The sequence below is a fragment of the Anomaloglossus baeobatrachus genome, chromosome 1 (genome assembly GCF_048569485.1).
Source record: "Anomaloglossus baeobatrachus isolate aAnoBae1 chromosome 1, aAnoBae1.hap1, whole genome shotgun sequence".
In the NCBI taxonomy this organism is placed as follows: domain Eukaryota; kingdom Metazoa; phylum Chordata; class Amphibia; order Anura; family Aromobatidae; genus Anomaloglossus; species Anomaloglossus baeobatrachus.
The window spans coordinates 23444891-23457821 of record NC_134353.1 but is presented as its reverse complement, the minus strand read 5'-3'; the positions used below and the strand labels follow the sequence as shown (position 1 = coordinate 23457821).

Genomic DNA, 12931 nt, shown 5'->3' with positions numbered 1-12931 from the left:
TTCATGAAATAATTAAAAAACAAATGACGTGAGCTTCGCCCCATTTTTGTGTCCAGCCGGGTACAACTAGGCAGCTGGGGATTGGAATCCGCAGCACAGGTTAGCCCGAGGTTTCTGGGCGCCTCTGCTGTGAATTGCAGTCTGCAGCCGCCCCAGAAAATGGCGCTTTCATAGAAGCGCCATCATCTGGCGCTGTATCCAACTCTTCCAACAGCCCTGAAGCCGGGTGGCTTGTTGCGTAATAATGAGTTAATACTAGCTTTGTTTTACTAGCTAGTATTAAGCCAGAGATTCTTAATGTCAGGCACGTTTGACCCGGCCATTAAGAATCTCCAATAAAGGGTTAAAAAAAAGACCACACAGAGAAAAAATACTTTAATAGAAATAAATACACAGACACATTAGAGACTCCATCTTTATTACCCCCTGTCAGCCCTCCACGATCCATGGTCTTCTGTCTTTCTCGTTCAACAAATGCAGCTGTGCTCCATCACTGCTGCATGGGGGAAGACGCTGCTGCTCCCCGTGCAGCCTTCACGGAGTGAAGGCTGCACGGGAAGCAGCGTGCAGCCTTCACTCCGTGAATGATCAGTACTGCTGGCTGTCAGCGGTAACACTGACAGACTCGTTACCATAGCAACGGTGCTCCCGGAGCCGCGGTTAGCGGTGACTTCACCGCTAACTGCGTTGCTATGGCAACGGTGATCTCCATTAATTACCGGCTGTGTCAGCCGGTCCCTAACGGAATGGGGAGTCGACCGTGTGCTAGAGCATGTCGCTGGTACACAGCGATACACAAATGTGCACCGTGTACCAGAGAGATGCACTCGCAGGTCCTATATGACGCATCATAGTCATGTGACCAGTCTGTAGCCAATGAGATAATAGCCACGTGACTGGTCACATGGCTATTTTGACGTCACGATAGGTCCTGCATCACTGCTGGCAGTGCTGGTCACCGGGAGGATTCAGCGATCATCGGATGGAATAGCGGCAGGAGACAGAGTGCAGGAGGGATCGCGGGGACCGGTAAGTGTTATGGCAATGTTTATTAACTGTTTGTGTACATTTATCATGCATTTTTATGTGTTTGTGATTGCCTCCCATTATATCCTATAGGTTCGAGTTTGGTTCGTCGAACGTTCGACGAACCGAACTCGAACGAGACCTCCGTTCGGCGAACCGAACTCGAGCCGAACCACGGCCAGTTCGCTCATCTCTAATCATCGCTGCCCTATACAATTTCACTAGTAAACACAATGGGGGAACTTTTGCAATATAGAGTTCAGGAAAACTGGAAAAAAATTCCAAGTGCAGTGAAAATGCAAAAGTCAATTGTACGGTTGTTTTTGGGGTGTTTTTTTCACTGTGTTCACTATGTGGTAAAACTGATGTGTCCATATGATGTCTTACCTCGGTACGAGTTTGTAAATACCAAACATGTATACTTTTCTCTAAGGAATTAAAGAAAAATTTAGAAGTTTGTCACGCTTTTGGTGCCATTTTCTGAGCCCCGGAGCGTTCTCATTTTTCAGGATCTAGGGCTCAGTGATAGATTATTTTTACATCTTCAGCTGGCGTTTTTAATTAAACCACTTTAGAGTAGATGCTACATTTTTATATCCCTCGGCTCACTGTACTACCCTTACAATGGGGGTGGTATGGGAATCCCCAACATTGTGGCATACCACAAAGCAGCTATCTTGGAAGCTGCCCAGGACTGATGAACAACTGAGATCTCAGATGGTTACTCATCGAGGCTACTCTTCACAACTGTAACACCCAAAATGTTTTATTGACTCCCTTATCCTAGCCTCCACCAACCCTACAGGCCCTTTACCCACATAGGGGGCTATAAAAGGCCTAGGGCCAACCTAGGGTGAGTTAATCTCCCCGACCCTTCTCCCCACTATATCTCTTAGGGCTATTGAATCACATATCTATTATTAAACTTTCTTCTTGGGTAGACAAAAACCCTGTCCCAATCGCAGATCTATATAACAAGGGTGCGCTGCTATATTACTCAGATATGTGAGAAATTTGGCCTCTCTCGTCAGTTTCTTTCAATTCCTCCAAATCCACCACTTTCTAAACAATTGTCAAATCCCGAATCTGCCCTCTCCAAATTCCTCTAATTTGTCACCAACTATTTTCAAAATCAAAATAGCAATTTCTACATTGCACAAACTGTGATATAACATGTGATGTCCTGGTAAATGTAGGAATTACTGGAGATTAGGGATGATCGAATACCTCAAATATTCGGCAACGCCCATTTTCGCCGAATAGGTCGCTGCTATTCGACTATTTGTGAATATTCGATGAGCAATATAAGTCTATGGGAAACCCGAATAGTTGCCGAATAGCAATTATTCGGGCTTCCCATAGACTTACATTGTGCATCGAATATTCACAGTGGCGACCTATTCGTTGGATATTTGCAAAGCCGAATATTGCCGAATATTTATAATATTTGATCTTCCCTATAGATAATTTAACATGAATCCTACATTTACATGTTTCTTTCATATAATGACTATTATAGACTATTGTATTGTAATGTAACAGAGGGTGTAATGTAAAGGATCAGGGATTATTGTCAGAGCTGGCTAGTATCTTACTATCAGTCCTTTCTTTTTCCGAGCAGCTCAGTTTTTCTATTCATTTCAGATTGAAACAAAATAATAAAACATTTTGGGAAAAACACACAACCTAAGAGTCCAGCACTTGAAGCCATCACTGCGAATATCTCCACAGCCACCATGTTCTTCCCTCTGGTGCTGAGATAAGCGGGAATCATGGAGATCCAGACACTGATGAACACCAGCATGCTGAAGGTGATGTACTTGGCCTCATTGAAGCTGTCCGGTAATGTCCTCACCATGAAAGCCAGAACAAAGCTCACAGCAGCCAGGAGCCCCAGATAACCCAACATGGAGTAGAACCAGATATCGGAGCCTTCATTACACTGAATAATGATCTTCCCAGGATAAGACTCAGTGTCTCGATCTTGGAATGGGGAAGAAATCAACAACCAGATCACACAGAGTACAACTTGAAGGGATGAACACAATGATACTATGGTATAGGGCAGTTTCACACTCAGCCATTTTCTCCAGGGACTTCCAGGTTTAGTGGACTTAAAAGCAACACAAACCATGACAGTCTTGGCGAGAAGTGAAGAGATGGCTACTGAGAAGAAAATTCCAAAACTGGTTTCACGTAGTCTACAAGTTACATCAGTGGGGCGGCCAAGAAACAAGAAGACAGAGAGGAAGCTGAGGAAGATGGAGACCAGGAGAAGGTAACTCAGGTTCCGGTTATTGGCTCTAACAATAGGAGTGTCCCGGTAGGAAATAAAGATTCCAAATATGAAGCCGGTCACAAGACATCCGAAGACAGAGACACCGGAAAATACAGAAGCAATGGTGTCATTCTGATAAGAGATGAATTCTATCACTTTGGGCAAACACCGATCTTTCTTCTCATTTGGCCATTCGTCACTTTGGCATTTCATGCAGTTTTCATTGTCTGTAGGAATATTTAATAACATATTACATTTATTATGGTAAAAATTCTATCTACAGTATCTGTCTGCATCTCAAATTCATTAATCTTTATTTGAATGACTTAACATTGTATGTCCATTATAATTAAATTAATGGTTTTTCCATTCATTTACAAAAAAAAAAAAAAAATTGGAGACTTCAGTGATAAACATGTCCAGTCTGGGAATATGAAAAATGGGCATATACCCGCCGGAACGGCTGCACTGGACTGCAGTATGGGCCGCTGACCCTTTAAAACTCCTGCTTAGGGCCCTATGTGAGTGAACTGTGTCTGACAAAGGCCACTGCAGCGTGCTCTTTCTATCTGATGCTAGTCAATACCAGGCAGCACCAGAATGTGTTTTTGTGGGTGGAGTTTTCCTTCTGCTCAACAGTCCAGGGGATCCTCCTCTGTGCGCCCCGTGCTGCAGAAGAAGATCCTGTGTTCTTACTGCTCTCTGCTCTCAACCTCTAGTGATTCTGATTGGTGGAACAGCAGAGTTCAAAGCAATTATTAGAGGTTGCAATATCTACTTCCTGCTCTCTAATTGGTGGGGCAGATAACAATAGAGGTTGCAGTGTGATGCCTCACCAATAAGAGAGCAGGAAGCATTGGTGCTGCACCGCTGAGAAGGCAGGTGGCTGCTCCACACCATGTGTAATAAGCTTCATACCGAACTGTGAGGAGCAGTCACGGAGGCTTATAAAAAGGATCTCTCTGCATTTTAGTTGTTTTGACTGAGGGGATATTAATGGTGTGAAACCCAGCTAGAGGAGGGCAGTTGGGGCACATGTCTGTGGGTCAGGCGGCAATAAGAGAGGAATTATCAGTGTGTCTCATTCTGTGTGATTTTATACAGCCTCAGGCTCAACTGCAGTGTATTCCTCTGTATGTGTGCCTCTGTGTACATAGGTATGTGTATGTGGTGACTACTGTTGAGCCACCCCCCTAGTGTTCGAGTTCGGTTCGTCGAATGGCGGCTCAGTTCGGCGAACGTTCGACGAACAACTTTGAACCCCATTGAAAACAATGGGAGACAAACACAAACACATACAAGCCCATGGAAAACACCTTCTAAGGCAGACCTGGGCAAGGGGCGGCCCGCGGGCCACATCCGGCCCGCCTACTCTCTGTGACCGGCCCGCCTGGCTCAGGGCGTCCTTGCTGGCCGGTCACTGATGAGAGCAATCTGACCTGTTGTCCGGAGCTCCAGGCTCCGGGAGGCGCGTGGTCAGATTGCCCTCATCAGTGCCCGGGGGGCTCACTCGGCCTCGTCAGTTCTGGTGCCCCTTGGCCGGAGCCCACTCGCCTTAGTTCTGCTGCCCCCGGGCCGAGTTCCAGGGACCGCAGTCCTCGGCAGGAATCTGCGGCGCCGTCCCTTTAAGGAGCAAAGACTTCCTGGTTGAACTTAATCTGTGGGCGGAGCTACCGGCCGGCGTCCTGCTCATCCCACAGATGAGAGTTGCAGTGCCAGCCAGCGACCCCCAGCACAGTGCTTCTTTCCGGCTCTGTGTGGGCCCCCTCTCCACCGTGACCTGAGCGGTATGTGCCCTCCCCACCCCCGATTTATGGGCCCTGGTGAGCTGTATGAGCTCTTCTCCCCCTAGGTGTATTCCCTGCAACCCCCCTCCCCCGGTGCCGTGTGTGCTGGGCCCCAGAGCCGCGTGTGTGTCTGTCTATATGTATATATGTAGCAGAGCTATGTATGTATGTATGTAGCAGAGCTATGTGTGTATGTATGTAGCAGAGCTATGTGTCTGTACATATGTAGCAGAGCAATGTGTCTGTATATATGTAGCAGAGCAATGTGTCTGTATATATGTAGCAGAGCTATGTGTGTCTGTATGTAGCAGAGCTATGTGTGTCTGTATGTAGCAGAGCTATGTGTGTCTGTATGTAGCAGAGCTATGTGTGTCTGTATGTAGCAGAGCTATGTGTGTCTGTATGTAGCAGAGCTATGTGTGTCTGTATGTAGCAGAGCCATGTTTTTTCCAGCTCCTATATAAGAAAGTCCTTAGTTACCCCTCTCCACCCACAGCAGTTTTTAATTGCAATGAGATGACACACAGTTAGGGTCACAGAGCTAGGGACCCCAATATAGAGATATACCTTGACGAGGTCTTGGGGCTCAGTTACATTGATCAATGCGATTGCTAAATATCTCCTTTTTCCTAATATTCATGGCAGGTATGCAATTCATTATTCACATGTTCAAATTAGCAAGTAGCATTTTTCATTGTATATTCCAATATTTTTCCATATGCTTGAGGCATTATACCATTATCTACGTTTGATGTGCAGCCTTATCCTTATATAGTATGTAGCAGAGCTATGTGTGTCTGTATGTAGCAGAGCTATGTGTGTCTGTATGTAGCAGAGCTATGTGTGTCTGTATGTAGCAGAGCTATGTGTGTCTGTATGTAGCAGAGCTATGTGTGTCTGTATGTAGCAGAGCTATGTGTGTCTGTATGTAGCAGAGCTATGTGTGTCTGTATGTAGCAGAGCTATGTGTGTCTGTATGTAGCAGAGCTATGTGTGTATGTATGTAGCAGAGCTATGTGTGTCTGTAGCAGAGCTATGTATGTAGCAGAGCTATGTGTGTCTGTATGTAGCAGAGCTATGTGTGTATGTATGTAGCAGAGCTATGTATGTAGCAGAGCTATGTGTGTATGTATGTAGCAGAGCTATGTGTGTATGTATGTAGCAGAGCTATGTATGTAGCAGAGCTATGTGTGTATGTATGTAGCAGAGCTATGTGTGTATGTATGTAGCAGAGCTATGTGTGTATGTATGTAGCAGAGCTATGTGTGTCTGTAGCAGAGCTATGTGTGTCTGTAGCAGAGCTATGTGTGTCTGTAGCAGAGCTATGTGTGTCTGTAGCAGAGCTATGTGTGTCTGTATGTATGCAGCAGAGCTGTGTGTCTGTAGGCATGTATAATGTGTATCTATGTATGTCAGTGTATATGGCTGTATAGATGTGTCCGTTCTATATGTATTTTTGTGAGTTTGTCTTTAAATATGTATGTGTACATATGTGTGGCTGCGTGTTGATGGGGCCCACTGGGACTCTTCCGCCCGGGGCCTACAAAAACCTGGAGCCGGCCCTGACCCTCATCACACGCTGCGTGTCGGGCAGGAAACAGAGGACAGATCCTGAAGCTCCGCACAGTGTAGGCAGCGGAACGCAGGAATCTCTCCTCTGTTCCTTGCCCGACACTTTTCTCTGTGACACACGCGCGCCCTGATATCGTCAGTACGGCGCGCGTGTGTCATTTGAAAAGTTCCCGCCCGGCAGGAGAAGCTGCAGAGGCGGGGGCCGTATGGAGAGAGGCAGCGGCAGGGGCTCCTAGGAATACAGCGTCGGCGCAGCCTGGCCATGTGAAGGAGAAGCAGCTCAGCGGGGGGCTCATACGGAGGTGTCTGAGGACGGGAACGATAAGAAGAGAGGTGAGTGGTTACTAGTAGTGATGAGCGAGCATGCTTGTCACTACTCGGTACTCGCACGAGTATCGCTGTACTCGGGCTGCTCGGCGGGGACCGAGTAATCTCGCGATACTCGTGCTGTACTCGTGGTCTTCATTTCTGCATGTTGGCGCTCTTTTGAGAGCCAGCCCTCATGCAGGGATTGGCTGGCAGACCACTGCAATGCCACAGCCCTGTTAGTTGTGGAATTGCAGTGATTGGCCGGCCCGCACAGCGTGACCGAGCCTTTATACCGGCCGGCGCGCTGTGCTCTGCACACAGCCATCCAGACAGTCAGTGCAGGGAGAGTGTTGCTGATTCAGGGAAAGCTTTGCGGCCCTTTATAGTTAGTTCCGGAGCAGGGCTGCAAACAGTGTGACCAGAAGTCCTTCTCAGGACTATTCTAGTTGTATACAGGCAGGCAGGGTATAGCCAGGTCGGAGTACAGTAGCAGAGTCCTTCTCAGGACTATTGTTGCTATATACAGGCAGGGTATAGCCAGGTCGGAATACAGGCTAGTGACCAGAAGAGTCCTTGTCAGGACTATTGTAGCAGTATACAGGTGACTCGCCCACCCCAGGGCTATGGGACACCCGGTGCCGGGCCGGACTAGTCCGGTGGTAGTCAGTGGTGGCTGGGCCCGGCTCCGTGGCCCTGGTGGGTGTCAGTTGAATATGTGGCTGATGACTTTAATGTTTGTGTTCGTGACGCCACCTGTGGTATGCGGCTATTAAGCCGCCGCTGCGGTATGAGGCCTCCGGGATAGTGTTATGGCAGCAATGGTGGTACTGCTCCCCACAGGTGGAGCAATGCCCGGGGCACAGTTGGTGTTTGTGGAAGTCTATGGTGCTGCGTGACTAACACGGTGCAGGGCCGACAAGCAATGAAAGAAACAGGCACAAACAGTAGTCTCTTTACCTTCTCCTCTTTTACTCGGCAGAAACTTAGTCCAGGGAGACCGTCACAGATGGTAAAGATGATCCGGCCGGCCTGGAAGTGCCTGGGGTGATCTTTGGCCAGTTGAGTATGAGGCCTACTCCTTAATCTTTCTCTGCTGTTTTAGGACACTGCACTTTGGGTTCGCAATTGCCCTCTTGCTGCTGGGACTTGTTGTTCGTCCCCTTTTCTGTGTGGTAGACTGCGCAGGCCCTCTCTGGTGCTTCTCTGCTGGAGCCCACACCAGGCCCTTGGGATGCAGTTGTACCTTCAGATTGCTTCTGGGACAGGGGGCTTGCAGCTCTCCTGCCCTCCGGATTCAGCTACCAGGGATGGATTTTATGCCCTGGCAACTACAGACTCCGATGTCCGAGTCTCTGCTGTGCCTCTCTGCTCCCCTTGCTTCACTGGGCCAAGCTATCCCAGCTCTAGGCCCCAGTTTACAAGGCAGCACTACTCTGCGTCTGCACTCTTTCACTCCTGTGTCCAGACTAACTACCACTTCCTCCTTCCAGCCAGACTTAAGGAATGCTCCCTGAAGTTCCAGGTTCAGAGCTCCCCCTGCTGGCCGGAGGGAGAACTGTGTTGAGTGTTAACTTACTGGCCAATAGATCTCCCAATTACCTCCAGGCTCAGCATTAACCCTTCTGGGAGGGCAATGCTGTTGTGGCGACCAGGTCCTGGGGCGCCACACTCCCCCTTAGTTAAATTCAGTACTCCCGGACTGTAGAGACAAACATGACATGTTAGAACATTTCATCCCATTATGGGAGGCGCAATTACTTTAACGTTACAACCTTAAACATTACTATAAGAGTCCAGTGTGGCTCCCTGCCGGGTGTCCATTACACTGCTCCATGGGGGACCCGCCGCGTTCAAACCCCCAACGTAGGCTCTGGGCGTGCGTCAGAGCATTGATGACCCCACTCTATGCACGCCGGACGGGTTTTTCTTCAGGGGTGTTGAGCACACTGGTGCTAACTATGAACAATTTAGGTGTTGGCCACCCATAGTCCAGTGGCCCAATTGTCCATTTTCGCAATCAAAGAAAAAGAAAACATTTTGTACACAACATGACAGACATTTTGCATAACTATTTACATCCTAATAAGTACTCTTTCCCTTATACAGTTGACTCCCTATACCTTAGAGGGGGTTGTCCCCGAGTGCTGCGCTGGGACCTACGTAGCTCTGGTGTTTGCCCCTGACTACGTGGTGCGTCTTCTATCTCAGCACTACAGGTGGGCCTAACACCCATAGGTAAGCGTGATGGTTGCCTTTGTGATCTAAGAGTCGCCAAGGGTATGACAGGTTCACCACTGACAGGGGGTTGATCCTCCTGTTCCACTGCTGGCGTGTCATCTCGTGCTGGAGCGGACGATTCTTTAGGTGGATCCGGAACCTTTTCTGTTTCTGGCTCGACCAACTGCGGAAACGTCAAAACTGGTACCACTATGGCATTGTTTATTCGGGTCCAAGTTTTGGGGAACTTTCCAAGGATGGTTTGAATCATCTCCCCTTCTTTCTCTTGACTTTGGGGACTTCCTTGTACTCCTTCCATTTCTCTTTGGATTCTGCACCGTTCAGGGCACGCTTTCAGGCGGTCTCGGGAAATCGCTTGATAGGTCTTGCCTTCATCTTTGCTTATGAGGCATACCTTACTATTGTCAAAGTTGGAGGGGATAATGGTGTAGGGCTCGTTTTCCCACTGATCATCCAATTTATGCGTCTTCCGCTTCTTCTTGAGGACTTGTTCTCCAGGTGCTAAGGGAGTTGCTGGGGCTGTTTGATTGTAATGCTGTTCTTGTCTCGTTCTTGCTTGAGACAGGCTCCTCTCTACGCACTCCTGGACCTTACGGTACCGCTGCTGCCGTTCTGTATCCCAATCCTCTATTTCTTGAACCGCCTCAGGCGACACAGTCCCCATCTCAAAGTCTACAGGCAACTTGCCTGGTCTGGCTCGCATCAGGTAAGCGGGGCTGCAGTTGGTCGAATTCACTGGGATGTGGTTGTACAGGTCTACCAGATCTGGCAACTTTTCTGGCCATTGGTTCCTTTCCTCCAGCGGTAGGGTCTTCAGCATATCAATAACCACATGGTTCATTTTCTCGCACAGTCCATTGGTTTGGGGGTGGTACGGTGTGGTTCGGATTTTCTTACAACCGTACATGTTACAGAACTCTTGGAACACTTCAGCCTCGAATGCAGGACCCTGATCAGTCAGTACCCTTTCCGGATAGCCGTGAGGTCGACAGAAGGATGCCTGGAACGCTCTAGCTGCTGTCCTGGCTGTCTGGTCCTTCACAGGCACTACTACCAGGAAACGAGAGTAATGGTCCACAATGGTGAGGGCGTACACATAGCCTGACCGGCTTGGTGTTAACTTCACGTGGTCCAGGGCCACCAACTCCAGGGGCTGCTTTGTGACAATTGGCTGTAGGGGAGACCTTTGGCTGGCATCGTCTTTCCGCCTCAGGTTACACGGGCCACAGTCTCGGCACCACTTCTCGATCATCTTCCTCATGTGCACCCAATAGAACCGATCACGGAGTAGGGCCTCCAACTTCTTCCACCCGAAGTGTCCTGCGTTATCATGATACGCTGCTAGGACCATTGGAGCATCTCTCTGCGGAACCACTATCTGCCAGACAAGTTCATTTGTTCGATAGTTGACATATCTCTTGCAGAGCTTGCCTTGGTAGGTGAACAGTCGTCCCCTCTCCTTCCACAGCTGCTGGGCTTCCTCTGGAGCGTCTGGGCCAAGATGGGTCTCAGCTTGCGCTAGCTTCTCTTTGACCAATCGCACGGCCGGGTCACCGTTCTGTGTTTCTTCCCAATTATGGTGGAGTAAGGGGTTGACCGACACCCCGTGCTGGCTTGAGCGCTTCACTCCCACAGCATGCTCACACTGGGACACACCTTGGTGATGGAAAGCCGGTAACTCTATCTCTTCGAGTTCATCCATGTCTTCTCCAGACTCGGGCAAGTGAGGCATTCTGGACAGCGCATCAGCATTGTTATTCTTCTTGCCAGCCCGATACTTGATGGTAAAGTCAAAGTTAGACAGCCGGGCCATCCATCGCTGTTCCATCGCACCTAACTTGGCTGTTGCCAGGTGTGTCAACGGATTGTTGTCCGTGAAGATGGTGAACTTGGCCGATGCCAGATAGTGCTTGAAGCGTTCAGTCACTGCCCAAACAATAGCGAGGAACTCCAGCTTGAAGGAACTGTAGTTTTCTGGATTCCTTTCTGTGGGCCGAAGCTTCCTACTGGCGTACGCTATCACCCTCTCTCTGCCTCCCTGTACCTGGGACAGAACTGCTCCCAGTCCCACGTTGCTGGCGTCTGTATACAGTACAAACGGTTGGCTGTAGTCAGGGTAGGCCAGAATTTCTTCTCCCGTGAGAGCCCCTTTCAGCCGGACAAAGGATGTTTCCAGTTGGCTGCTCCATTCAAATGGAGGGCTCTGCTTCTTAGCCTGCTTTGGCTGGCCCACCAGGAGATCTTGAAGGGGCGCTGCTATCTTGGTGAAACCATCAATGAACCTTCGGTAGTAGCCCACCAGTCCAAGGAACTGCCGCACCTCCTTCACTGTGTTGGGTCTTGGCCAGTCCTTGATTACAGTGACTTTCTCCGGATCAGGTGCCACACCTTCTGCGCTGACCACATGACCCAGGTACTGTACCTTTGGCTTCAAGAGGTGACATTTGGACGGCTTGATCTTCAGGCCATATTTCGACAAGGATTCAAACACTTCTGCTAAGTGCTTCAGGTGGTCCTCATAAGTCTTGGAGTAGACTATTACGTCATCCAGGTACAACAGCACGGTTTCAAAGTTGTGGTGGCCCAAGCAGCACTCCATCAACCTTTGGAATGTCCCTGGGGCGTTGCAGAGCCCGAATGGCATACAATTGAACTCACAGAGGCCCATTGGTGTCGTGAATGCAGTCTTCTCCTTGTCCGCCTCTGCCACGGGAACCTGCCAATACCCACTGGTGAGATCCAAGGTGGAGAAATAGTTAGCTGACTTTAAGGCTGTTAGTGACTCCTCTATTCTGGGCAGTGGATAAGCATCTTTATGTGTAATGCGGTTAATTTGCCTGTAATCTACACACATTCTCATTGTACCATCTTTTTTCTTTACGAGCACTAGTGGAGCTGCCCAGGGGCTACAACTATCTCTGATAACCCCAGCCTCCTTCATTTCCCGTAACATTTCCTTGGCACACTGATACTGTGCGGGGGGTACAGGGCGGTATCTCTCTTTAATGGGATGATGATCACCCGTGGGGATTTGATGTTTAACCCCTTTCACCTGCCCAAAATCTAGGGGGTGTTTGCTGAAGACCCGCTCGTACTCCTGTACCACCCGGTAAACCCCATGCTTTTGGTGCGAGGGGGTGGAGTCGGTGCCTACATGTAATTTTTGGCACCAGTCTTCCGGCTGCCCCTTGGAGCCATTGTCTTCCGCCTGGTCGGACGGGATCAAGGGTTCCACTGCTTTAATGGTATTGTTACTGACAGTGTACAGTTTTGCTACAGTGGCGTACCGGGGCAATTTGGCCTCCTCCTCCCCACAATTCAGGACACGGACGGGCACTCTCCCCTTGCGGACGTCCGCTACCCCTCTGGCTATCAGGACTCCAGGCCTACTGTCTGAATACACTGGTTCTACCAAGGCATGGTAATCCTGACCCTTGAGGCCTATTGCTGCCCGACACCATATCAACATTTCACTTCTTGGGGGTATTACAATGGGGAGGGGGTCACTTACCCTCACACTGCCAATTTCTCCTCCGGCTAGCTCTACTTGCTGCCTCCTCATCAGGGCTCTGATCTCCCTCTGTAGGGCACGCTGCTGCCCGGAGCTGGCAGTTTCAGACGCCTGTTGCAACAAAATTATCACTTCGGCAATACAATTTTCGATCACATTTGTACCAAGGGTTAGCAGTGGGTCAGATTCTTTGCGATCAATATCTACAAT

At 49.1% G+C, this 12931-nt stretch overlaps 1 protein-coding gene across 1 annotated transcript in view; it reads right to left on the bottom strand.

The window, feature by feature from the left end:
• Positions 1-2623: 2623 nt before the first annotated feature.
• Positions 2624-12931, bottom strand: part of LOC142307378 (vomeronasal type-2 receptor 26-like) — a 125340-nt gene continuing 115032 nt past the window's right edge. Inside the window, exon 3 of the mRNA XM_075347055.1 lies at positions 2624-3531. Within this exon, the coding sequence (XP_075203170.1) occupies positions 2624-3531 (908 nt within the window). The remainder of the gene's footprint in view (positions 3532-12931) is intronic.